The sequence below is a fragment of the Ictalurus furcatus genome, chromosome 17 (genome assembly GCF_023375685.1).
Source record: "Ictalurus furcatus strain D&B chromosome 17, Billie_1.0, whole genome shotgun sequence".
NCBI classification, from domain to species: domain Eukaryota; kingdom Metazoa; phylum Chordata; class Actinopteri; order Siluriformes; family Ictaluridae; genus Ictalurus; species Ictalurus furcatus.
In genome coordinates, this window is record NC_071271.1 from 6,836,244 (window position 1) to 6,862,574 (window position 26,331).

Here is a 26,331-nt window from a genome sequence, read left to right on the forward strand (position 1 = left end):
ACTTTATTCCAGTTGTAAACGCTGGCGATCACAGGCTGTTAGTGCAGATCTCGCGATGTATTGGAACATAGTGGTATCCCAAGGTTAGGCCCAAATCTCGCGAGATCTCCTGCTACATACCGAGAACGCCACATTACAGTGTAGGACAGAGACAAGGAAGATGGCGGCGCAGGAGACCGAAGGAGCACAGCAGTCCACCGTAAGCAATGGCGAGGTAAGAGCGGCCGAAATAGTAAATATAGACATAACACTCCAGCCTCCATATTAGAAAATAGGGTTAGTTGTTTAATAAGTCCATCGGTATAACTCTTAGCTTTGTTAAAGTAATTCAAATTGATGCCGGTCGGAATTGACGATTCCCCTGATTCACCGTGCATTTAGTCGCGTTGCATCTGTCCACCTGTATTCCGAACAAAATGGTCCCGCCTCCTGCTTTCGGATTGGTCAATATGTTTGGCTTCTTGTGGTATGATTGGCTAGTAGGTGACGCTCCGAAGTGGTCAACCTATGAAATCAGAAAGTGCTTTGTATGAGTCAGAACAACCAACCAACCCATACTATTTGACAGAATGCCGGTAGTAAAAAAAATAAATAATAAAGCGATATATTAAAATTGTAGCTAAGCTAACCTATGTTACGTATCGTTAACCTTATAGTGCGGTTATTGCCTCTCGTAAACACGCAAACACGTTTCGTTAAATTTGCTGACTCATGAATATGGATTTTTTTTTTTTTAAATGCGTGGCAATCTGAGGCTCTGGATTAGCTTGACATCTATTTCGGGCCAGTTAGCCTGGTAGCTAGTGATCTATCATTCAGTCAACCAGAAGGTAAGCAGGAGACTCGGTGGAGATGAGTGTCTCGGTTAGCATCTTACATCTTTCATCAGCAGATTTCTATTGTCAGCGAGTTAGTTGGCAGGCCCAGGGAGTTAGCTGTGGAGACATACCTAATACAGGTTCCTCTGGTCTGATCCACTGGTCTGAGTATTTCTCGTCTCATGATACTGTCTGCTCACTAATGAGATGACTTTCAGTTGTATATTTTGTCCTGTCTACATTAATGTTGTGGCCTTTACACCAGTGTCACACAGCACTTTCATTAACCCTTTGGACTCTTAAAGGAAAAAAAAATCATCCTCAGCTATCTGTATAATTCATATTTATACTTAACATGTTCTTCATTGGCATTAGAGATTTTGACATTGAGGTGTTTTTTTTTTAGCTGAAACATCTTTCATCAGTTTCACTTCATTAACGGTTTCCTCCATCACACACAATCAGTACGTATACACGGACAACAATAATCCGATATTAAGATGATACTCTGATTAAGAAACGACCATGTTAACAGTAGTGAGGTGTCGTCCATGAACGATTCGTTCATTTTGAACGAATCTTTAATATGACTTGGGAACAATGAGCTGTCTCAGAGAGTGAGTCGTTCATTTTTGACCACGCACGCGCTTCAACATCCCCATAGGTTCTGTATCGGAAATAGCAACGATTAGTCACCTCTCAAGTCTTCGGGTTCGAGTCGTTTGTTCATCATGTCACAGTCCCACTGCATTCAGCCTATAGGGCACTTACGGGACGAACGAATGACCCGAGACATGAACTAATCATTTCTGTTTCCGGGGAACAGGTGTGACGTGACAAAAGAAAGAACAACTTGACAGACGTGACAAATGTGACGTGAAAAGAATGCGTTCATTTTGCTGAACAAGATTCGAAGATCTGAGTCGGTAAAATGATCCGAACTTCCCATCACATGTAAACCGCGATTATTGACGACCTTAATCCGATTAAAATCATACTCGAAGTAAACACAAATCGAATTAAGACATGTGGAGTATTCCTGTTTTAGTCGCATTATCGAAGTGCGTTACAGACATGTACACACCTTAATCACACTATTAACACCATGTGGGAGTTGTCACCGCATTTTGCGACAGGACACATACACACACGGCAGCGCTCAACTGTTTGACGGCAAACAAGAGAGCACAGCTGCGTCCGAAACCACGTATTTACCTTCTACAGTATATAGTAGAAGGTGAAATACATGTATTTCTATATACTATGTAGTAGGTAAGTATGCGGATTTGGACGTTTTACATGTTATAGAACATAGATCAATTAACGGCACACGTCATTACGTCATCACGTCCCACTGTCCAAAGTTCCCTCCAGAATTTCACGTATGTAAAACGGGAACATGAAAAGAGTATTCTAAAAGCGACTCATGTAAACACTTTAATCAGAATATTGTCTTATTCAGAATAAGGTCAATAATTAGGTTACTGCTGTCCATGTAAATGTAGTCAGTGCCACTCGCATACCTCCTGATGAGCTGCATTCAACTCAAGGGGTGTGTCTCGATCAGCTCCCTACGTGGTGAATCAGTGTATATAGTGTACGAGTTGGGGCACTGGTAAGGACCCTGGCTCACTATACGTCAGGATGTCATTTCCAGTAAGGGAACACAGTGAGCATTGATGTTCCCTGGTTTTTGCAGTGCATTGTGGGATTTTTTTTTAGGCAGCGAACATTCCAGTGCATTGAAAGGAGTGCAATTTTTATGATTATAATGGCTGACTCCCTGATCAGTGCCCTGACTGCTGAACTAGGGACCTGATTGAGATGCACCCAAGGTTCAACTCGCAACCTGTAATTCCCAACCTCCAACCAGGAAATCCAAAGGAAACGCCGCCTCAGTTTGAAAGTCCTTCTCGTCAATTGAGAGTTCCTTCCCAGTTTACAGAGTGACATGAAATCAACATGGCCGCTCAAGGCATCAGCAGTATACTAAGCAGCACTTGTTACCTTTTTAAACGAGTTTTACTTGGATATACAAGTATTTTCTCATTAGCCGACACTTCATCTCGGCCAACAGCCAAGTCAAGTCTCTCCGTAATTGCGCAACTGTGATGTATATCCGCATTGCATTCTGGGACTTTGACCCCAACGTTCTGTCTCCAATGTTTTTGCATTAACATGACCTTGACCGTGGCTGGAAAATGGTGAGTGAGAAAAGAAGCTCTTGCGTGTTTTGTTTTTAGGAGCTAACAGTAAAACCTGACTGTTATCACTGACAGTTTGAGATCGCTCATATTTACATTTACATATGACCCCATTCGGCTGATGCTTTTATTCAAAGTGACTTAAAACTGAGACAGGCTACAACTGAGCAGTAGAGGGGTAACGCTGAGTTCGTGGTGCCTTGCAAGTGGTGATTTTCAAGTTGTAATGAAGTCATTTCCCACCTCTGGACATTCGGCGTGTCAAGTGGATGGGTGGAAAAACATGGACGGCTTCACAAAAGTGTCTTTGCTCGGTCAGAGCTCATAAAAAGCTACTTTTAACAAGCTGAGTGGCTACTGGTTCTGTTCTACAAGCATTCATGCAGCATTTTGGACTGAAACTGCAGCAGAGGAACAACAGCAGACAATAGCGAGTTGCTTAGCAACAAGTTATCCGGTTAACATTAGTGTTAACTCTAATGTGGATGATTACCTTTCCAAAGCGATTAGTATGGTCAGTGTTATAGATTTAACCAAGTATTGTGTCTGTATATTATATTAACTGATCTAAAGCCAATGCTGTTCTAAAGAAATTTAAAAGTAGATATGGGGGACTTTACACCGTTCCGCCATGTTGATTTGACATCACTTCGTTAAACAAGGAAGGAACCGGTATTTGAGAAGACTAATCTAAGTTGACGAGTTGAAATTTCGACTTGTCAGGGTGTTTTTGGTGGCTTTTACCGGTTGTAAGCGAGAAAGTTTCAACTTCACCTCAAACACAGCATTAGGTTCTTGCTCAAGGGTCCAACAGTGGCAGCTTGGTGGTGCCGGGATTTGAACTCTTAACCGTTCGATCAGTAGACCTACCTGCTGACATTCTTCCTCCTGTTAAACGCCTCTGTAACTGCGCTAGCAATAGCAATATCCCCCTGTGACACCAGCATGGCACGCAAACACTAACTTCTCCTGGGAATAAAAAGGATGTAACACAAACCAGCACCAGAATCACTCAAATAAACAATTTCAGTATAAACATATTAAATAGGGTTCAGAGTGGATTTTTGTCTCCAAATGATGGTATATCTCAAGTTGTCTGTGACTCCAGTGATTCAACCTTCACACTAGGACTGCAAAAAAAACCCCAAAACACTTCATATTAAAAAAATTCATGTTAATAGTTGATTATTTAGCTTAAATGTGGTAATTTTCTTTATTATGTATTGGGTTTTTTTCTTCAGTGATTTTTCTTCAAACCTGTGAGGAACAACTTTATCTAACATCTTGTTCTCCTGCTCTCCTCTAAGGCTTATTTACTACCAATTATTATTACAATAACTAGTTTACGTTACAAGTAAGAAGTTAGAACTTTGTGGATTTTAAGTGGATCGTTCTCTCTACCACTTTATTTAAACTGAACTAAGCCACATACACTTTGCCTCAATATTAAGCATAAAGAGACAGATTATTTAGGCTAAAAATGAAACGTAATGTTAGCGCATCATTGACGTGTGGCTATTTTCAATCTGTGCTCTGTTAGGTGTTGGATAGGAGAGAACACGCCTAGTCCTTGTGGTTTCAATCAGTAATTCTTTAAACGGTTGGAAAATTGAGTTAAAGTTCACAAGAACATCTTGCGAAATGACATTACACCCTTCCCCAACCCCCACAGAGCTGCTCAATGCGTTCTCGCGTTAGGACGTATTTTTGTTAAGAATACAACATGTCAAATGCGGATTATTTGACAGTGGGTTATTTTGAGTGATTGTTGCAGCTGTACTTCACACACTGTTTTATGCATCTTGAATATGAAACATTCGTGCCCTCGTTATTTGTGTGCCACGAGGTCGGACTTAATGATTAAGCGTTGTGGTTTATTTTAAGCTCATTTCAATCATGTGGACATGGAGCCCCGAAGCAGCTCGTGTGTAATCATTTACACTCTGATACGCTTCCATGTTTGCGTTTGACTAACTCGCATAATAAATGCTGGGATGGTGTGATATATACAGGAAGTCAGCACTGGGTGTAAGTAGTTAGTGCTCCTGGAATTTATGCTTACTTTTTATAAATATGGGAATACAGGTTCAAGTTCACTTTACTGTCATTTCAACCATATATAGCTGGTGCAGTACACAGTGAAACGAAACAACGTTCCTCCGGGATCATGGTGCTTCACACACACACTAACCACATGAGATGAGACAGAACTAAATAAGATCTACACGTTTTTACATAAACTGTACATGCAAATGTATGTAAACAAACAACACAGGACAGTACAATACTACAAAAACAGGACAACAGGCACAGTAAGTGATAGTGTGGCTCCGAACAGTCGGTTGACTTGGGGGAAGAAGCTGTTAAACTGTCTGGCTGTGAAGGCCTGAGTGCTTCGGTACCTTTTTCCAGACGGCAGGAGCGTGAAGAGTGTGTGTGGGGTCATCCACAATGTTGAGAGCTGCTCAGGATGCTCTCAGTAGTTCCTCTGTAGAACAGGGTGAAGATGAGGGGTGGGAGATGGGCTTTTTTCAGCCTTTGCAGAAAGTAGAGACGCAGCTGGGTTTTTCTTGGTTATGGAGCTGGTGTTGAGGGACCGGGTGAGGTTCTCTGACAGGTGAACACCAAGGAATTTGGTGCTCTTGACGATCTCCACGGATTAGCCGTCAGCTGGAGATGTTCAGCGGAGAGTGGTCGCTCCGTGCTCTCCTGAAGTCAACAACCATCTCTTTTGTTTTGTACGCGTTCAGAGACGGGTTGTTGGCTGTGCACCAGTCCGTTAGCTGCTGCACCTCCTCTCTGTATGCTGACTCGTCGTTCTTGCTGATGAGACCCACCACGGTCGTGTCATCGGCGAACTTGATGATGTGATTGGAGCCATGAGTCAGCAGAGTGAACAACAGTGGACTGAGCACACAGCCCTGAGGGGCCCCGTGCTCAGTGTGGTGGTGCTGGAGATGCTGTTCCCGATCTGGACTGATTGAGGTCTCCCAGTCAGGAAGTCTAGGATCCAGTTACAGATGGAGGTGTTCCAGCCCAGTAGGTCCAGCTTTCCAATCAGGCGCTGAGGAATGATTGTGTTGAATGCTGAACTGAAGTCTATGAACAGAATTCGAACGTAGGTCTCCTTCTTGTCCAGGTGGGTGAGGGCCAGATGTAGGGTGGTGGCAATGGCCTCATCCGTAGTGCGGTTGGGGCGATACGCGAACTGCACCGTGTCCAGTGAGGGGGCAGCTGGGTCTTGATGTGCCTCATGACGAGCCTCTCGAAGCACTTCATGATGGATGTGAGTGCAACGGGACTGTAGTCATTGAGGCAGGACACTGGAGACTTCTTCGGCACGGGGACAATGGTGGTGGCCTTGAAGCACGTTGGAATGATGGCGCTGCTCAGGGAGATGTTGATGTCCGTGAAAACTTCTGCCAGCTGGTCTGCACATCCTTTGAGCACTCTGCCAGGAATGTTGTCTGGTCCAGCAGCCTTCAGTTGGTTGAATCTGCGTAGAGTTTTCCTCATGTCAGCCGTGGGTATACACAGCACCTGGTCGTTGGGAGGAGGGGTGGTCTTCCTCACTGCCACGTCATTCTGCACCTGAAACCGAGCGTGGATGTTGTTCAGCACATCTGGAAGGGAGACATCACTGTCACAGGTGGGTGATGTTGTCCTGTAGTTGCTGATGGCCTGAATTACCTGCCACATACGCCGCATGTCGCCACTATCCGTGATGTAGCTGTGGATTTCCTGGGCGTGTGCATGCTTTGCAGCAGGTATATAAATATAATGCTCAAATTCTCCCCTCAACAACTACAGCCATTTGTAGCACTAGTACTAGAATTTACTCCAAGCCTTGTGTTTAGTTGAGTGTGTGTGTGTGTGTGTGTGTGTGTGTGTGTAAAATCGTGTTTGTATTTTGTTGTAGTTCTCTGGCTTTTATCTTATCTCTACTTGTTTCTAGCTTTAATAAATGTTTAGGTTTGAACAGGCTATAATGAACCGGAGAAGATATTACACTGCAGTGCAGTATGTTTAAATCCTGAACGTGACATGGTGCGAGATCAGCCTACATTGTTTTGAACATTGATTTTCATTTGTTGGTTCATGGAAATGCTCAAACCCGCACCGATGATCTCATCTGCAGCAGCTGAGGTTGGTCAGGACGTCACAATAAAGCGTTTGTTTTGTCAGAGGCTCCATTTACATGTTGTGCCTTTCTGAAATATCAGCACTGTCAGTACAGTGTATCATGTAGCACTAATCCATCATTTAATAAAATCTTTCAAACAACATTTAAGTCTAGTTACAGTCTAATTTCAGATGGGCTAGTTTCTCATAATGTTTTGTTTTCCTTAATTGGAGAAAGTGCATTTGATGAGCAGAGAGTAATAAATGTTTACTCGTGAGGACAAAGCGTGAGAACCATCAGATGCATCACGGCTTCTGAATTGTTATGCAAAGAGCTGATAGATGGATGGATGATAGATAGATGGATGGATGGATGATAGATAGATAGATGGATGGGTGGATGGATGATGGATAGATAGGTGGATGATGGATGGCTAGATGGATGCATGGATGGATGATAGAAGAGTGGATGGATAGATGAATGGTAGATGGATGGCTAGATGGATGATGGATGGGTGGATTGATGGATAGGTGGATGATGGATGGATGGCTAGATGGATGATAGATAGATGCATGGATTGATAGAATGATGGATGGGTGATAGATGGATGATAGTTACATGGAAAGGTGGATGGTTCAAGGGATCGATGGATGGGTGGATAGATAGGTGGATTGATAGAAGCTAGATGCATGGTTACATAAATGGATGGCTGATTGGGTGATAGTTACATGGATAGGTGGGTGGATCAGGGGATAGATGGATGGGTGGATAGAGGGATAGATGGATGGATAGACAAGTGGATTGATCGATGGATGATAGATAGATGGATGATAATTACGTGGATGTATAGATGATTTATATGGATGGATGGATAGATGGATGATAGACAGATGCAGGGATAGGTGGATAGATGGATAGATGGAGGGATAGATAGGTGAATGGATGATAGTTGGATGATGGACCGATAGATGGACGGGTAGGTAGTTAGGTAGGTATTTAGTTAGGTAGGTAAGTATGTAGTTGGCATTTTATAAACCAGCATGTTGTGTATAATTTACAGATTCTTCTCATATACTTATTGCTGTGTACATTATTCCTGATGGCTTCCGTTCCTGTGACATGCTACATTTTGGGTTTCTCGATCTTTTACCGTCTCATTTTGGGAACCTGAACGCTGGATTCTCATTTATTTACTAATATTTAGATCTGTTGGCCAGCATTGGTTAAAGATGGGGTGGATTTGGAAGTTGTCCCAGATGTTGGTGTAGCAGTGAAGTAAAGTCACACATCTCCTTTTTATCTGGTTGAATGGGCTTTATAACACAGATTAAGCATTAATGTGTACGTAGTGGTGGTGATGATGATAATGATGATATCTTGTTTAAGCCTCATGTTTAAAAATCCATGAATGCATTGTTGGACGTTTCTAAAAGCAGTGGTGTAATTATGTTGATGATGAGTGGTGATTAATGAATGGGCATGGTGTGTTTGTATAGGTGAGCAGTAATGGCGCAGCTGCTTCAGGCCAGGTTGCACAGACGGGCGCGACTGCGCAGGATCCGCAGCAGCAACAACAACAGCCCAACGCCTGGCAAGTCATTAAGGGTGTCCTTTTCAGGTGAGTTCATATGTTATTCAGCTGCCTGCTACAAAACATAAAGCACTGTGATCTTGATCTTTCCAGCAAATTGGAAATAAATGCACTTTCTAGCACATTCTTATGGCAACAGCGATGAACAGCGTTCCGTTATATCACCAGGGCTACTGGTTACGTAATCGCACCCCTTAGTCATAACCCTTCATTTTACTTTAAAAATAGAGCTCCCACTGCAGGCTCCCATCCCCCAGTTCTTGTCTCGTGTAGCAGCTCGAAAAGATGACACTCGCAGAACGATCAGAAAAGCTTCTTTTAGGAGCAGTCATTAATAACGTGGTTAATTATAACAGTACTTGTCCTAGTGGACTACTCTGAGGATTCTTGTTATGCCTGGTCAGTATAGTCAAGCAGTTTTGATTTAGAGCTTTAGACTTTTGTGCCAAGTCCCACAATTCTTAAAATGATAATAATAGAAATGACTAAAACTAGATGGCTTGGAAATATTATGGCGGCTTATATATTTATTTACTAATTAATGTATATTCCATGTCAGAAACGTTTCAGCAAGTAACATGATTTTGCATCCACACAAACCTTTTTGTTGAACTCTATAAGAAATTTTCTGCCTGGAACACATCAGCATTTTTGCTAGACCCTAAAGAGCCATAAACTAAGCCTGTTGTTTTTTTTTTAAAATTATTATTATTATCATTCATAATATTTATTGGGCACTATTTGGCGCTAACGTAAATGGTCTGCACTTATATGGCGTATAAATTATTCTTTTTTTTTTTAACCTTGGCGGTGCTACAAAGTGTGTCTCTCACACCAATGGTAGCAGGGCTGCCATGCAAGGCGCTAGCTTGCCGTCCGGAACAACTTCAGTGTCTTGCCCAAGGACACTTCGGCATGTGGAGTCATGTGGGCCGGGAATCAAACCACCGACCCTACGATTAGTGGACAACCCGCTCTACCACCTGAGCCACTGATGCAGATTATGATACTGATTTATCTCATCATTGCGCTCCATCGCCTTTTCTTTGTAGGTCTCAATACTGAGCAATACATTTTGGGTTTTGGGGAAATTGAATTTGAGTTTTTGCAGCAGATGAGCATTGATTTTTAACCAGTGTTTTCAGCCATGTGAGAAGGCCTGCATATTATTATTATTATTATTATTATTATTATTATTAATTTTTATTATTATTATTATTTTTTTTAAACATCCGAAACCCAAGGTTGTATTAATGGTACTCTGATGTGATTGTACAATTCCCAGGATCTTCATTATATGGGCCATCAGCAGCTGGTTCCGCAGAGGGTCATCGACCCCTGACCCCAGCACCCCTGCAGGCGCTCCCCGGGTACCCAGCCGCAACCTCTTCCCCAAGGACACCCTAATGGTACTGTGCTCTAAATATAAATATAAGCCATTACAGTGCAGTCCTTAAAGTATTGTTAAGGTCTGTTTTGGCACTGATCCAGGTAGCTTGGGTTCTGCAGTGCGTAATTACCTGGCATGAACGTGCTGGAATCTAAACGTGATGACTGTACAGGACTTCATTTTGCCTTGGCTGTTTTTTCTTTTCTTTCTCCCCTGTAGAGGCTTGCGTACTAATTCACTGGTATGCAATAGGCTGTGCTGTTTGTTATGACACAGAGACATGTTTGATAATGACACAAATAACACAATTTTCTCTTCTTTTCCTAGGATCTGTATGTGTTTTTATCTGAAAATGAGGTATTTTCAGAATTCAACAGCACAGAAGCACTGTTTTGGTTCCAGCGGGACCTGGTCTACGGAGACTGGACCACAGGAGAAGCAGGGGACGGATGCTATGAGCATTACCTGGAACTGGACACACCTGAGGTAAAGATTTAGGCAGTAATTGTCACATAAACTAAAGATTAAAGGACATTGTTTGATTATTTGTGACCATGCTCACAGTTCAGAGAATGGATTTATTACAAACAAATCATATTAGGATGTTTGTCTTGTGTAAATCTAGCTAGATTATTTTCTGTCTCAGACAGAAGTCTGTGTAAAGTGTAAACATGCCCTGAGTGCTGATACTGTTTTGAACAATCCTTCATTAACTTCCTCTCTTGTACTCCTGAGTCAAATCTCACATTTCACACACGTAACCACATACTGAACACCACAACTGTATGTACCTAGCACAGGGAGTGGGTATTTAAATGAAATACTCTTGCATCCTTTATGTTATGTATGACGTGCAGTTAGGGCTGGGCGCTACATCGGTTATAATATCTATATCGTGATAAATGATTACGCAATACACTTTTCTGATATATGGTTGGTATGGTGATGTATTTAATTATTACAATAAATGAAACGGTACTGAACGGATGCTGTTGATTTGACACATTTTTTTGCAACTTAATCTTTGTCTTTGTAGGCATTAAAGAAATGTATTGTCACTTTAAAAAAAAATTAACATTTTTTTTACTACTGTTTTGCAGACAGTTTGTTAGCTAAATGATATATTGTGGTATGCATTTGCATATCATAATGTCTTCAAGTATCATGATATAATGCTTGAAGGTCATATCGCCCAGCCCTACATGCAATTCTTAAATAATAAAGTAATTGGTCAATTGTTGCGGTGTAAGAGGAATAATCTAAATCAAATTTGCCATGGTAACAGTCACACTTCTCCGTGCTGATTATTTTCTTATAACAGCATGCCACCAAGTGTTTTATTCCTTCCACGTCAGCTTATAGATAGGCCGGTTACTAATTTTCACTGGAGTAAATGGTCACATACGGTAGGTAGAATGAAATTGTTCAGATGTTAGGTGTTTGTGTGTTTAAAAAAAAAAAAAAGATATACAAACATTTCATTGAGACTTTTTCGGCCATTATTTGCGGCGCATGTGCATTATAATTCAACTAACATAAAACACAAGTGACATTATTGACATCTTTGCTAACATAAAACTGCATTAAGCTTCACTCTGACAGGATTTGTAAGCTTCTTGTATGTTTATAAAATGTGAATAAAAATTTTCAGCTACACACATAATTCAAATTTGGACAGTCTTACATAAACATGTTTGGACAGTCTTACATAAACATAACCACTGACACTTCAGCTGTTCATTTATTGCCCTTAATGGATGGCTCTTAAACTGTCCACTGCGATTTCCCCAAGAGAATGTACCCAGGTGTGTTAAAGCAGTATTGGAAATCGGGGCAGACTCGAGCCTGTGAATATTGGTATTGGTGGTCAGTGTAGACCAGAAGTCGGGAACCGTTTCAGCTGGGAGAGCCATAAAAGCGCCCAAAAAAGTTAATTTTTTCTTTAAACAGCCAGAGAAAAGTTAAAACTTTTTGATGTTTTTATTTACATTATTATTATTATTATTATTATTAGTTATTATCTTTACTGTTATTGCATAAGTATAAAAAGTGGTAACATTTTACTGGTTCTTGATCTAACAACCTGCACTTCACCTTATAGGCCTGTAGGTGGCACTTGCACTTCATTTAACTATGATAGTTTCATCAAATCGTAAATCAATACATGATGCAGTACATGAGCAAGAGTAAATTGAACATTTACTGACCATTAATGTGACTTCAAAATAAGCAAATTTGTCTGTTCGTTTGGACTGGGAAGAACGATACTCGTCGTCTTTGGGTTTTTTTTTTTCTTCCCCTTCATTTTTCTTTTAGCCATTTCACATTTTGTTAAAAAACTGAAAACTGACTATGTCGTTTTCACCCAGTTTATAAATGAGACCAGAATGTTCTGCTCCACATTGTCCAGTGAAATTTAAGCTTGTTGTGCCACAGGTTGGTGTATACATGACAAACTGGCATTGATTTATGAATTATGTAATATTTTAAAATGTGTAGCGTTTCAATTGAATTGACACACCAGCTTTCATGATTGTTTTTTTGTTTTTGTTTTTCACCGCCATTGAGCCATAATCACTCACTGAATGAGCCATAGGTTCCTGACCCCCGGTGTAGACGCAGTTAATTTGAGTTTCTTGTACAGAGTATGAAGAAGAACGGCTCGTTATACATCCACGTGTACTTCACCAAGAGTGGCTTCCATCCAGATCCAAAACGCAAAGGCCAGTATCGCAGGCTGGCCACCGTCCACGCTACACGAAGTGAGTCAGCTCAGCCTTCACGCTCAGTAGTGGTACACATTCAGTGCTGAGGCTCAGGTGATAACTCGTTGTTTCTGTTTGCTTCCGTACCAGTGCTGAACAAGTTCAAGCGCAGGAAGTTTCTGAAGACGAAGAACTTGCTGACGGGAGAGACAGAAGCTGATCCAGAGATGATTAAGGTCTGTGTGCTAACAAATGTGTAGGCATAAACTCTATGGGTCATTGAATGTAAAATAATTGCCTAAAACAGTTTTGTTCTTTAACTGGTAATGAGAGAGTATGGATTAAAAAAAAAAGTGTTCATGTATGTCTATAGCGGGCAGAAAGTCATGGTCCGGTGGAGATCATATCTCACTGGCATCCCAACCTAACTATCAACATGGTAGATGATCACACAGCCTGGGTGAAAGGCTCAGTGCCCCCACCCCTCGACCAGCGTAAGTATTCCCACTCTCAGGAGGCTTTGTACCTATATTAAGCCGAGTACCAAAAGTCTTTAACTTGTACCTTCTCTCTCTCTCTCTCTCTCTCTCTCAGACGTCAAGTTTGATGCAGTGAGTGGGGACTACTACCCCATCGTTTACTTCAACGATTACTGGAACCTGCAGAAGGACTACTACCCCATAAACGAGACTCTAGAGAAGCTGCCCCTGCGCCTCACCTTCTGCCCGCTGTCTCTGTGGCGCTGGCAGCTGTATGCAGCTCAGAATGCCCGCTCACCCTGGAACTTCCTGAGCGAGGACACGTACGAGCAGTCCGATGAGGACCAGGATTCTGTTAAGGTCTGAGCTTATATCACTAATTCTTCTGTTGTAATGCCTGTTTGACAGAGAACATATTATAAAGGACATTTTGCTCAACAGGTGGCGCTGCTGGAGACTAATCCCTACCTACTGGGCCTGACTATTGTCGTCTCAATCGTGCACAGCATCTTTGAGTTCCTGGCATTCAAGAACGGTGAGTTCGATGTGCTGATTTCCGTGCTGTGTCAGTTTATGCAGTAGTAAACAGGTTCGGATCGGTAGGATGATTTACCTCTTACTGATATATTTAGGGGTTGGCAAGCAGAATCAACCATTTTATTTACCGTATACTTTTACATGTATTAGGAATTTTTCTTGGTGTTTGGTCACAATACGATACATTCAAAACACATCACACAACATAATACAGCTAAGTGGAAATGCATTCTAACAGTGTTTAGTCCGCCATCAGCAGGTGCTGCTCTACAAACTAATTTGGTGGCAGCTTAATGTTTCTAATATTCTCTTTACAAATTCCACTTGAAACCAGTTCCATCACACCACAGACACACCTTTAACCAGATCTTTATCTTCATTTTGATTGGTGGGTGACCTTAAGGCACCTACAGCTGTATGTGATTGCAGTGTCTGATTATATATTATACTGTGTGTGTGTGACACTACCGGTCAAAAGTTTAGACATGCTCATTCTTTTTTTTCGAGTTTTTTAGTTAATCTCACACCTTCAGATCAAAAGGTTTTTAACATCATGAGAAACATTTCAGTTGAGTGTCCACAAACTTTTGACTGTGTGTATTAATTATACACCAATCAGTCATAATGTTAAAATCACTGACAGGTGAAATGAATAACACTGATTATCTTGTTACAGTGGCACATGGTGCAATGGTCAAAGGGGTGGGATATATTTATTAGGCAGCAAGTAAAGTCAGTTCTCGAAGTTGATGTGTTGGAAGCAGGAAGGATCTGATCAACTTTGACAAGAGCCAAATTGTGACGGCTAGATGCCAGGGTCAGATCATCTCCAAAACAGCAGGTCTTGTGGGGTGTTCCCGGTATGCAGTGGTTAGAACCTACCAAAAGTGGTCCAAAGAAGGACAACCGGTGAACCGGCGACAAGGTCATGGGCTCGCAATGCTCATTGATGCGTGTGGGGAGCGAAGGCTAGCCCTGTGGTCCGATCTCAAAGAAGAGATACTATAGCACAAATTGTTAAATGCTCACTGTGATAGAATGGTGTCAGAACACACAGTGCATCACAGCTTGCTGTGTAGCCGCAGACCGGTAAGAGTGCCCATGCTGACCCCTGTCCACTGGCGAAAGGACCTACAATGGGCATGTGAGCATCAGAACTTGATCATGGAGGCCTGGTCTGATGAATCACATTTCCTTTACATCAAGTGGATGCCCAGGTGCATGCTCATCACTTACCTGGGAAAGACATGACACCAGGATGCACTATGGAGAGAAGGCAAGCCGGCAGATGCATTGTTTGATGCTCTGGGCAATGTTCTGCTGGGAAATCTTGAGTCCTGGCATTCATGTGGATGTTACTTTGACACGTACGACCTACCTAAACACTGTTACAGACCAAGTTCATGCCTTCATGTCAACGGTATCCCCTAATGGCAGTGGTCTCTTTCAGCAGGATAATGCTCCATGCCACACTGCAAAAAATTATTCAGGAATGATTTGAGGAACATGACAAAGAGTTCAAGGTGTTGACTCGGCCTCCAAACTTCCCAGATCTCAATCTGATCGAGCATCTGTGGAATGTGCTGGAAAAACAAGTCTGATCCATGGAGGCTGCACCTCACAACTTACAAGCAGGAACTGCTGCTAACATATTGGTGAGATATACAGATACAGCACGCCTTCAGATGTTTTGTGGAGTCCATGCCTCGACAGGTCAGAGCTGTTTTGGTGGCACAGGGGGATCTACACAATATTAGGAAGGTGGTTTTAATATTATGGTTGAACGGTGTATATGTCTGATTATAATGCCTGTATATTTGAAAGGGGTCCAAGGTCATAATGGTATAACCACGGTCTGTAACATTTCATACATTTTAATAGTGCATGGTTCGAGTTCACAGCACACTTTGCGTAAAAGGCGTAAGACATAAAGCTGTCTGAATGGCAAAATGATGTTGAGTCATTGGATGCATTTCTTTTGTTTGCTGAAATGCATTCATACAAGTGTATTATCTACTACTAATAATATTTAAAGTCAACGCTCTTTCATGTGGCTTTTAGCTTTACGTATAAAACATATTCTTGTATTATCTTTTAGAATTGACTACTTAACTTGGAGCAAGAGAACGTACTCGCTCATTGACCCAGGCGTCTTGGTGACATGCCATAAATACAGAAATTGTGTTAAAGCTCACATTGCTAATCTGTGAGCTTTTTATTTTGTTACATTTATTTTCCCCTCTCTTCACTCAGATATCCAGTTCTGGAACAGTCGCCAGTCTTTGGAGGGGCTGTCTGTGCGCTCCATCATATTTGGCGTGTTCCAGTCCCTGGTGGTGCTCCTCTACATCCTGGACAACGAGACCAACTTTGTGGTGCAAGTCAGCGTCTTCATCGGGCTGCTCATCGACTTCTGGAAGATCACCAAAGTCATGGACGTCAAGGTGAGCAGCAACAACCAACCTTTATTTTATTTTATTTTATTTTTTATTTGAAGTTTATTCTATTGAATAAGAACTGTTTACGTCTGATCTCCTCTCTGGCCTTTTCAGTTGGACAGAGAGAACAAGATTGCAGGAGTTATTCCACGACTGACATTCAAAGACAAGTCCACATACGTTGAATCTTCAACTAAAATCTATGATGATGTAAGTGTGCTTTCCAGTGGAGCCATTTGCATGATTGTTCTTTTTAAAGACATCTGAGAAGTTAGATTTATTTTTTTTCCCTTCTGTTTGCTCTTTTTATCTAGATGGCCTTTAAGTACCTGTCCTGGCTCCTGTACCCGCTCTTTGGGTGCTATGCTGTTTACAGCTTAATCTATGTAGAGCACAAAGGCTGGTACTCATGGGTGCTGAGCATGCTCTATGGATTCTTGTTAACATTCGGTGAGTGCAGATTTAACGCTTATGCAATGCACACAGCATAATTTCTGTCCCGAGCATCCCATAAGCGTAGCAGTTATATGTCCGAGACAGATTACAAATACAGGGCAATTCATTTGGAGCTGCAAGTCCGACTGACAAAAGTCCAGTCCCTATGCGCATATACACCGAACAGCCATAACATTAAAACCAGTGACGGGTGAAGTGAATAACATTTGATAATCTTGTTACAGTTGCATCTGTAAATGGGTGGGATTTATTAGGCAGCAAGTGAACAGTCAGTTCTCGAAGTTGATGTGTTTGGAAGCAGGAAAAATGGGCGAGCGGAAGGATCTGAGCGACTTCGACAATGTAAAATGAATTGTAGTCATTAAAAGTAACAGTTTAAGCCATTTTAATCAATGCATCGTTTTGCCTAACCCTTTCCTCAAGGTCCTAAAATGGACTTGTTACATATATTGTCATAAATAAAGCATAGCTTTGAGAATAAGACATGCAATTGCACTAATACACACCAATCAGTCATGCATTAAAGCTCAGACCTGATGCTGGGTCTGGAAAAAAGAAGCACGTGTATGAAATAACCAACTTCACATGGCCGGTAGAGCATGCCGAGACGTGGTGAAGGATGTATTTTCCATGCGATGGAAGTTTCCGTGTGCATGCGTGTTGATTTTGGTGTCAATGAGGTATGAGATTTAAAGTAAAAAAAAAAAATTAATAATAATGATTTTTCATGTCGGTGTGAATGTTTCAGTATATTGATTAATGCTCGGGACACGCACATAAACAAGCTCAGCTTAACGCTGACGGGGAAGTGGCATTGTTCTGCACTACAGGCGCTCTCAATGCTCAGCATGTCCTCACTGCAAGAAACGATATAAAAAAGGAGCAAGGTTAATCACACACAGGCGTTCACTCATTCACTTCTACTCGAAGACTCTGCCCTCCATTCACAATTGGTGCTTGACCACGCCCCCAGACACCCCACCCCCTCAGCCGCAATAATGTATTTTATTTATCTAATGTTTGCTAAGAGCATACTCTGTAACCCAACAACATCTAACTAGGACTATGTGATCTGGACAAACGTGCAGATAAATAAATATATAAATAGGTCTTGAATGTGAACAGTATATAGGTCTACAACTCAGCATGACCTATATACACTACGTCGCGCAAGACGCTGAAATTTAGCCAGAAAAACCTGGCGGAAAAAGTGCCGAACGTATTTACTCAAGTAGGATTGGAAAGTAATCCAAATTAACCTGTAGCAAGTGCAGTTAAAAAGTTTAAATGAAACTACTGCTTGACACATTCGATGGTAATTATCCATTTAACTCCGCTTATCTTTTCATGACAAATTCTTCCTTACTTGCAATCTTGCGCTTATGTTTTCTGGGTACTCGGCCTAGCAGCACTGCGGTGTGTGGTTTTTTTTTGTTTTTTTTTTCTTCAGTCTAAAAGCTAATAGCAGTGTTTTGGCTGTACACATGAGCGTGTTTTTGGTCTACTGTGACCTGTACTTGTACACAAACACACCAGTTTATAAAAGCAGAAAGCTTTGCTGCTGTTTGTGGGTAAAGAAGTTTTATGGAGGTATTATTTCTAACTTTTAAGCCCTTCATGATAATGATAAAAAATATGACTGCTAGTGCAGTACCGAACGCAGTAATACTAGATAACCTTGCCTGAGTAAGATATACATGTGATTTAGCCTTGTGCTAGCTTTCTCCAAAACAGAACACACACAGTCACCTGCTGTCCGTCCTAAATAGTATCTGAGATTAGAATTATTGTGTCCCAAAGCATAGTATTTTGAAACGAGTATCCAAAAGGTCTAGTATTTTTTGGTAGATTTTCAAAGTGAGGATCCGTGGACACTTTTTAAAATTTTATTATTTATTTATTTATTAAAAATGCTATTTTTGAACACAGGTTTCATCACGATGACTCCGCAGCTGTTTATCAACTATAAGATGAAGTCAGTGGCTCATCTTCCATGGAGGATGCTCACCTATAAAGCACTAAACACGTTCATAGATGACCTGTTTGCGTTTGTGATCAAAATGCCCATGATGTACAGAATAGGCTGTCTTCGAGATGGTACGTATGAGCTCTCTGTGACTTTCTTTCTTTAAAAAAAAAAAAAAAAAAAAAAAATTTATAACCTCATTACTTGCTATATAGTTTTGAAATGAGTAGCATTTGCTGTTAAAATTTTGCCCGCTCCTTCATTAAGACTTGATTTCATTCTTCAACAGATGTAGTGTTCTTCATCTACTTGTACCAGAGGTGGATCTACAGAGTGGATCCCAACCGCGTCAATGAGTTTGGCACGAGTGGATTGGACCACAACAAAGAGAACTCGGCTCAGGCATCAGTGGGAGACACAGCCGCCACCGCCGCCACCACCCCCGCTGCCGCCATCACAGATAAACCAGAGGAGGAGAAGAAAAACGATTAATATATTTTACATGCTCCTGTCTACTGAAGGTGTATCAGACATCTTCAAAGCTGAGTTTATGTCTAATCGTCAGGAAAGCGAACTGGAATATCGGTATTCTCTAAAGGACACTGCGTGAAATTTCAGTTCATCTTTCCTCTTTTTGTATGAGATCTGCAACAACAACAAACAAAAAAAATCTCATTTAATGTAGAATTCCTAATATTTTTCAATCTCCTACATTTTGCAGTCAAGGTGAAGTAAAAATGTGATGTACTGTATTGTATATTTTTGGGTTGGTTAACACTACCATTATGAAGATTAACCAGTAAGCAAGTCCCATTAGTGCAGACGGGCTTTTGCAGTACATATTGTAACGTATATGGAGAAGACAAAAAAAGAAGCCAAGTCAAGCTTTTTTAAAAAAATTTTCTCCCCTTTCTTCCCACCGCCCCTCTCGGTGGATTCCATCACATTTTCTTTTCTCATTCCATGCGTGAACGCTGTGTATCAGGACAGGGGTGAGTAGTGTGAGAGGAAGCAGCACAACTTCTGGAGAACGTGAGCTGCAGATCCTGCATACTACTCACTGGAGACTGTGAATTTTTTTTTTAAAGGGTTGGTGTTCTAAGCTTGAACAACAAAAAATGCAACCTTGTAGGTATTAAAGTAATTACATTAACATTATTAATATGTTAATGATGATTCATACCATTTTTTTGTTTTGTTTTGTTTTTTGGCCTCATAGTTTTCTTTTATATGTTCTAAGCCTGTACAGTCAGCTTGTGAAATCTAATTGTGCTGATGTCAAAATGAAACAATAGCAGGAACTTTTGGTCTTCTGCTTGAGCACATCAGATTACCCCCCCCCGCCCCGTTACATGAACACACTCCAAAGCAGGACCATTGTGGCGTGTTAAGTATGCTGCAGCTGCAGGCTCTGATATGTGCAAGACAGGTCGGTGTAGTCTGAATATTTTTGGGACGAAATGGCTTCTTTGTCTTGCTTTTTTTTTCCTCCGAAATTGGAATTGTTGGCCTTTAATTTTGGTACATTAAAGATTGATCACTCATGTTTTTAGTAAAGCGTTAAGTGCAGTTTAAAAATGTGATGCAGAACTTGTTTTATTTTTAGGGGGGGGCATGGTGGTTAAGCAGTTAGCACACATTTGCTGCACACCTCCAGGGTTGCAGGCTCAAATCCCAACTTTGCCCTGTGTGAGCGGTGTTTGCATTTACATTTATTCATTTAGTAGATGCTTTTATCCAACGTGACTTACAAATGAGGAAATACAAAGTTAGCATGTTCTCCCAGTGGTTTCCTCTAGGCCAAGCGTGTCCAATCTTATCCGGAAAGGGCCGGTGTGGGTGCAGGTTTTCATTCCAACCGAGCAGAAGCCACACCTGATTCCACCTGTTTAATCAGTTGATCTTGGCTTTCAATAGACTCCGGTGTGGCTCCTGTTCGGTTGGAATGAAAACCTGCACCCACACCGGCCCTTTCCGGATAAGATCGGACACCCCTGCTCTAGGTGCTCATTTCCTTACCCAGTCCCAAGCCATGCATTGTAGGTTGATTGGCATTTCCAGTTTCCAAAGTGTGTGGTGTGTAAGGAGTTAGAACCTCCTCCCACGTTCTCTTGGACAGGCTCTCCTGTGTAGGAAAAGCGGTATGGGCAATGGACTCATGGGTTGAAAGTGGGCTTAGTCCTAAATGTGTAAGACATACAAAAATGCTTTGCCCATGTTATGTTAGCATGGATTCATGTAAGCTGTAGCACCTGGACAGAGTTTTGAAATTGTAGGCTACAGCACGTGAGATCTCTGGCCGTCTGGGGACCAGCACACCTAATCCAGCTCAAGAAAGCTATTAGCTGATTAGTTGGATGAGGTGTGTGTAGCCCTAGTATAGCAGCACACAACCACTAGCTTTAGATCAGAAATAAACAACTCTGTTCCTTCCGAGTTACCTTCCTGAAGACTTTCACTCAAACCATAATAGTGACCACTTGACCATCTAAAAACTGCTTTAAAGAAGTTCATCATCAACCAAACCAGGTGTGCTAGATTTTGGTTGGAGAGGAAACCTCCACGGAAGAGAGTAGGTGACCACTGGTTTAGATATAGCCAAGAGAGAGTTAGAAACTCTTAAATAAAATAAAGATCCACTGTTTACATGAAAACTTTTAATTAAGTCCATTGAAAATCCAAATGTAAAACAAGAATTCATTTACACACGTTAGTTATATTTATACATTGAAACTTATTTACAACAGTTATAAACAAAGGGGTCATTGTAAAGAATATTGTAAGATCATATTAAAATAATAGGAGGATCCACTGTTTAAGCTACATCCAACATCACAAAAAGACGTAAATATTAAACAAGATTACAAAGAATGTAAACGCAATAAGCACCGATATATACTTTTTTTAAAAAAGAAGTCAGGTCGTGTTTATTTTTTCCAGACCTACTGTTTTGGACGGAAGTAGGTTTTAAAGTATGGTCGAGATCACGATGGGAACTCTGAGAGCTCTCTAAGGAGCTGTCCTGCGCTCGGTCTTTGGCTCGGTTCCGCGCTCCAGCACCGTCTGAGAAGCTCCTTAAACCGGCAGCCCGGTCCGGCCGGACTGAACACGTGCTTGTTTAGGTCAGGGCGCAGGTTGAAGGCGACCACGGCGTACAGGATGTGCTGTCGCTCTCCTTCATACGGCGGCTCACGTGTGATCAGCTGCCAGAGAGTGACGCCGAAAGAGTACACGTCTGCTCCGGGTGTTACGTCCTCTCCCCTGAGGAGTTCGGGGGCTCGGTGCGTGTACGTGCCGCCGATCTCCATCCGGCGAGCTGAGGCAGCGCGATCGCGCACGAGCTCCACTTTTAACGAGCATCCGAAATCCGCCAGCTTGCATGCGCCCGCGCGGGAAACGATGACGTTCGCGGGTTTCAGATCCAAGTGCACGATGCCGTGGGCGTGCAGGTGCCTAAGGGCGCGCGCCACGTCTGCTGCGTAACGCACGCAGGACTCGGGGCGGAGCTGCTCGGCGGCGCTGTAGATCACCTGCTGCAGGTTCACATCACCCGCGTACTCCATGACGATGGTGCCGATGACGCTGTCGCCGCTCGCGCCCAAGAGGTCGTCGCCGTTGGCCTGCGTGCTGGCGGCGATCACGCGCACCAGGTTCTCGTGCTGCAGGTGCGCCGCGTTCAGCTCGGCCCAGAAACTCTGCCGGGAAGCCAATTTGTTCTTGGCGCACTTGACGCGCTTCACCGCCACCGTCTCACCGAAGTACGTAGCTTTGAACACAAAGCCAAATCCGCCGGAGCCGATGGGCTCCAGATCACAGAGCTCGCGCCAGTGGATCACAGAAGACCAGAGTCTGCACACGAGCTTCCCGTGAAACTTGCTGACCGGCACACGAAGATTCGCGTCCCCTGAATGTTTAGTGAGAGGGCTGCTGCAGACGCCCACCTTGAGACCGAAGTCTCTCGGGAGAAGGCGTGTCACGGGGATTGGAGACGGCATGGTGCAGAAGAGCAGGCCCTGCACCGCGCAGTTATAAATCCTTTGGATTTTCCTCTCTGACTGTGTTGCCAGATTGATTGGGGTTCCTACTCTACTGGCTTTTTTTTTGGTCCTTTTTTTAATAGTAAAGTTTTTGCAGTAATTTTTTTTTTTAATTTATTGTTAATCGTATACGGGACGTAATATAATTATAAGATTTTACAGTGGTTTATAGTGAAAGTAGCAAGTTTTTAAACAGCAGGACTCTGAATCGAATTACTTCAATCTTGCAACCCGGTATGGCCAGGTGATTGTGTTTGAACACATCACGTGACTCACTGCGGAGCGGAGTCCTGAATGACTCCATAGGCCTACACCTCCCCTAAATATTCCAGTGTGTTTGTATAGCTTAGTTATTTGTCCATCACAGAGCTAACTGAGATGTAAGCAGTGATAAATGGACTAGTTTTAATTTAGGCTTTTTTTAATTGATTAACATATTTATTTACAGCCACAGACCTTCAGAGAGACTGGAGGAAGAGTGGAATCAGACAGAATTTCCTACACATTTGTACGTGTGTGTATATATATATATATATATATATATATATATATATATATATATATATATATATATATTATATGTATATATATACATATATATACATATATATATATATATATATTATAATAATTGTGTGTGTATATATATATATATATATATATATATATATATATATATATATATATACACACACACAATTATTATAATTATCATAATCATCCATATTAAATAATTACTGACCCATTATAGAGTACATACAGAAGCGGTGACTGGAAAACTAACTTCTTAAAACTAAGGGTTCCAGTTAAAACCAAAAAAAGGCTTTCTCAGCCTGATGCCATAGGACAACCCTTTTAAGTTGCACAAAGAACCTTTTACTCCAAAGTTCTTTAGACTTCCCAAAAATGGTCTTTTTGCTCTTTAGACTTCCCAATGCCACAAGGAACCGTGTCATTAGATCATAATATCTCTTTATTTAGTGCTTTAAGGAACCAAAGTAAGGTTCTTAAGAATGATGCGAGGAGAACATTTTCCAGTCCCAGAAAGAACCTTATAGGGTTCACTTTAACCTGTTTAGTGGGGTTGATACCTTCAAGAACCTATACAATGCTCTGAAGAACCTATAATGAACCATAAAGAACTTCTTTAATCTCAGAAGAGCCATATACAATAAAATATGGTAATAGTGTAATACTATATATATATAAATACTTAAGCGATATAAAACAAACAAGTGACGTCACAACCTCCAGTTTTTGTTTTTGTGTGTAATGGATTAAACCGCACTTTTATTCTTTACCTGCTATTGGTGTGTTACCGTGGCGACGGTTTTAGGGGGTTCCCCAGTGGTGACGCAAGGGGATTTCCATGAAGTCGTTTTGAACGTGATTGTAAAGTGAAAGACCTACAAACAGTGAGACATTTTCACTCGCACGAGGAGAGGTTTGTGTGTCTGTGTGCGATACGCAGAATCAGAACCTAGTTGGTTTTTTTTTTTTTTTTTGTCGCGAGCGCATATTACCTTGACAACACCTATTGTCGTGTAATAAAGCAGCGCGCGCAGGACAGAGCAGGACAGAGCAGGCGGAAATGAGTGTGTAGTGCAGCCGAGCTGCCGCTTCGGGACCTCAGACGAAGCTGGGAGCGTTTTAAGAGGGCGAACACTTCAAAACAAACAAACAAAACTATTTTCTCCGACTGACTTCACCTTGCCATGAAAATAATGAGCATAAATATTCCTAACGGCACGCCTGATATAGCAGGTAAGTTTCTAACTTCTTGTTTTATTAGGGTAATAGTGTGACATTTAACGCCTAGGCCTAGCTAAATGCGACGTTACTATGTAATAAAAAGCTTGAGTTGAGCGCAAGAGGAAAATGGCGACCACTGAGTGTCAGTTTCTTCTCAGTCAGTGGTACTGAGACAACATGTAAACATCAACAACATAAATCCATCCGTACATATATACATACATATATACATACAAATATACTTATATACAAGCCGCCATTTTATCACTATGGTCTGTTCGCTGTGTAATTAAAGGCAGGCTGGTGTTTTCAACACAGCAGTGTAAAAATACACGTACATGTAGGCTAATTCTCCGTCAGAAATCTATAATTGATGTTTTTATTGGTCATTGACATTGTTGACGTTTGACACGCGTTTCCATATATGGGAACGACATGACACTGCATCTATAGCATATAAACAACTTTCAGTTTCACTTTGTTAGCCTGGCTCTGGATCTCTATGTCCCTAATGCGGGTTTGTTTTTCTTTCTTTCTTTCTATCTTTCTTTCTTCCTATCTTTCTTTCTTAGAGTTCGAACTCGGTGAGTCCTCCCATTAAGTCACAATTCTATGCATTTTTTGAAGTCTAGCTATTTTACGTCACCATACTTCATTGTATTGCAGCACAAAGTAAAGAAAAACAGTGTCTTTCTTGATTATGAAGCATATGTAGATTTTACGGAGACACATACGAACGTTTAGATCCATTAAAGGCTGTGGATCAGTGCTTCCCTATCAGAAAGAGTTCTGTGTAGACCCTTTAATGGAAGCTAAAACCCTGAATTATCCAGTGAGTCTTTAAAGAACAGTTGAAGGACCTTTTCGTCCCCTAAGAGTGTATAGTGGAAAAGCAGTGTTGTGCTTTGCATAAATTTTAGCCTCACAAACCTTATCATCAGTATCTATCTACCTATCTATCTATCTATCTATCTGTCTATCTACAGAGCTCATAGATGCATTCATATCGGAGAATTCAGTTAACCTCCCAGGTCCTCCTCCTCCACCTGCAGACTCTGATGATCAGCTTCATACCACATCAGTAATGACTGGACACAGTTCTGCTCCAGTGCTGGTCCCCAGATGTACGGCCCCCAAGGTCAGTAACAACACTGTACTTTACTTGAAAATCCTCAGGATTTGCTCAGTAAATCAAGGCTTTAGTGCCATTAGTCTCAGACGCAAATCCAGCGAGGAGGGGGCTATGACTTTTAAATAAAATAAAAAATGTAGTTCAGCGGTGAAAATCACAAAGGAAACACTATCAATGATCAAAGTTATTTGGTTTATTATTAAGTTCGTAATTATTATCCTGTTTGACACTTCCTGTTCATTTAGGCCGAGTATAAATAATGTTCAGGAATAGAAAGCGCTATTGTTGTAATAAATCAACAAAATGTTATCATACACACACACAAAATATATATATATATATATATATATATATATGTGTGTGTGTATATATATATATATATATATATATATATATATATATATATATATATGTGTGTGTGTGTGTGTATATATATATATATATATATATATATATATATATATATATATATATATATATATTCCTGAAATAATTCTGTATTGATGGGTCCATTGAAGGGGTCTCTTGTTTATAAAGAGTTTGAGAAACCTTGACCTAATATGTTTAAATACAAGTAAGGCTAGATATTGGATCTGGACATCTCAGGAACTGATAACCCCATAACCCCATTGCTTTGCTACTAGACTGCCATTTTTTGCAGTTTTCTGAGGTGCAATGCGTACATTTCCAACAATATGAATTT

The 26,331-nt window shown here is 41.3% G+C and overlaps 3 protein-coding genes across 6 annotated transcripts in view; 2 read left to right on the forward strand and 1 right to left on the reverse strand.

Moving 5' to 3' along the window:
* The first annotated feature begins 70 nt into the window (after nt 1-70).
* On the forward strand, nt 71-19,892 carry clptm1 (CLPTM1 regulator of GABA type A receptor forward trafficking). The gene is made up of 14 exons (XM_053646419.1): nt 71-214; nt 8,642-8,763; nt 10,022-10,145; nt 10,454-10,612; nt 12,771-12,888; nt 12,982-13,067; nt 13,205-13,325; nt 13,426-13,670; nt 13,752-13,845; nt 16,101-16,291; nt 16,400-16,495; nt 16,600-16,735; nt 18,671-18,838; nt 18,997-19,892. The coding sequence occupies exons 1-14, from the start codon at nt 161-163 to the stop codon at nt 19,197-19,199; spliced, it is 1,917 nt and encodes a 638-aa protein (XP_053502394.1). The 5' UTR covers nt 71-160; the 3' UTR covers nt 19,200-19,892.
* Nucleotides 19,893-21,273: 1,381 nt separating this feature from the next.
* Nucleotides 21,274-22,702, reverse strand: mos (v-mos Moloney murine sarcoma viral oncogene homolog). The gene has a single exon (XM_053646420.1). The coding sequence runs from the start codon at nt 22,700-22,702 to the stop codon at nt 21,692-21,694; it is 1,011 nt and encodes a 336-aa protein (XP_053502395.1). The 3' UTR covers nt 21,274-21,691.
* Nucleotides 22,703-23,475: 773 nt separating this feature from the next.
* relb (v-rel avian reticuloendotheliosis viral oncogene homolog B) overlaps nt 23,476-26,331 on the forward strand; it is a 12,172-nt gene continuing 9,316 nt past the window's right edge. The window contains exons 1-3 of one of the 4 annotated variants that reach the window (XM_053647137.1): nt 23,476-24,508; nt 25,069-25,080; nt 25,483-25,634. In XM_053647137.1, coding sequence (XP_053503112.1) covers nt 24,460-24,508; nt 25,069-25,080; nt 25,483-25,634 — 213 coding nt within the window. In that variant the 5' untranslated portion in view covers nt 23,476-24,459. Of the gene's footprint in view, nt 25,081-25,482; nt 25,635-26,136 lie in introns of those variants that run through there. The other 3 variants (XM_053647136.1, XM_053647138.1, XM_053647139.1) reach the window with 3 other exon arrangements.

Bases quoted from the DNA above. Each gene is read 5' to 3' on its own strand.
- mos (XM_053646420.1), bottom strand. From the start codon at position 22,702: ATGCCGTCTCCAATCCCCGTGACACGCCTTCTCCCGAGAGACTTCGGT.
- clptm1 (XM_053646419.1), top strand. From the start codon at position 161: ATGGCGGCGCAGGAGACCGAAGGAGCACAGCAGTCCACCGTAAGCAAT. The intron at 8,764-10,021 runs GTGAGTTCATAT...TACAATTCCCAG, and splicing joins ATTAAGGGTGTCCTTTTCAG to GATCTTCATTATATGGGCCA. The intron at 13,068-13,204 runs GTCTGTGTGCTA...GTATGTCTATAG, and splicing joins CTGATCCAGAGATGATTAAG to CGGGCAGAAAGTCATGGTCC.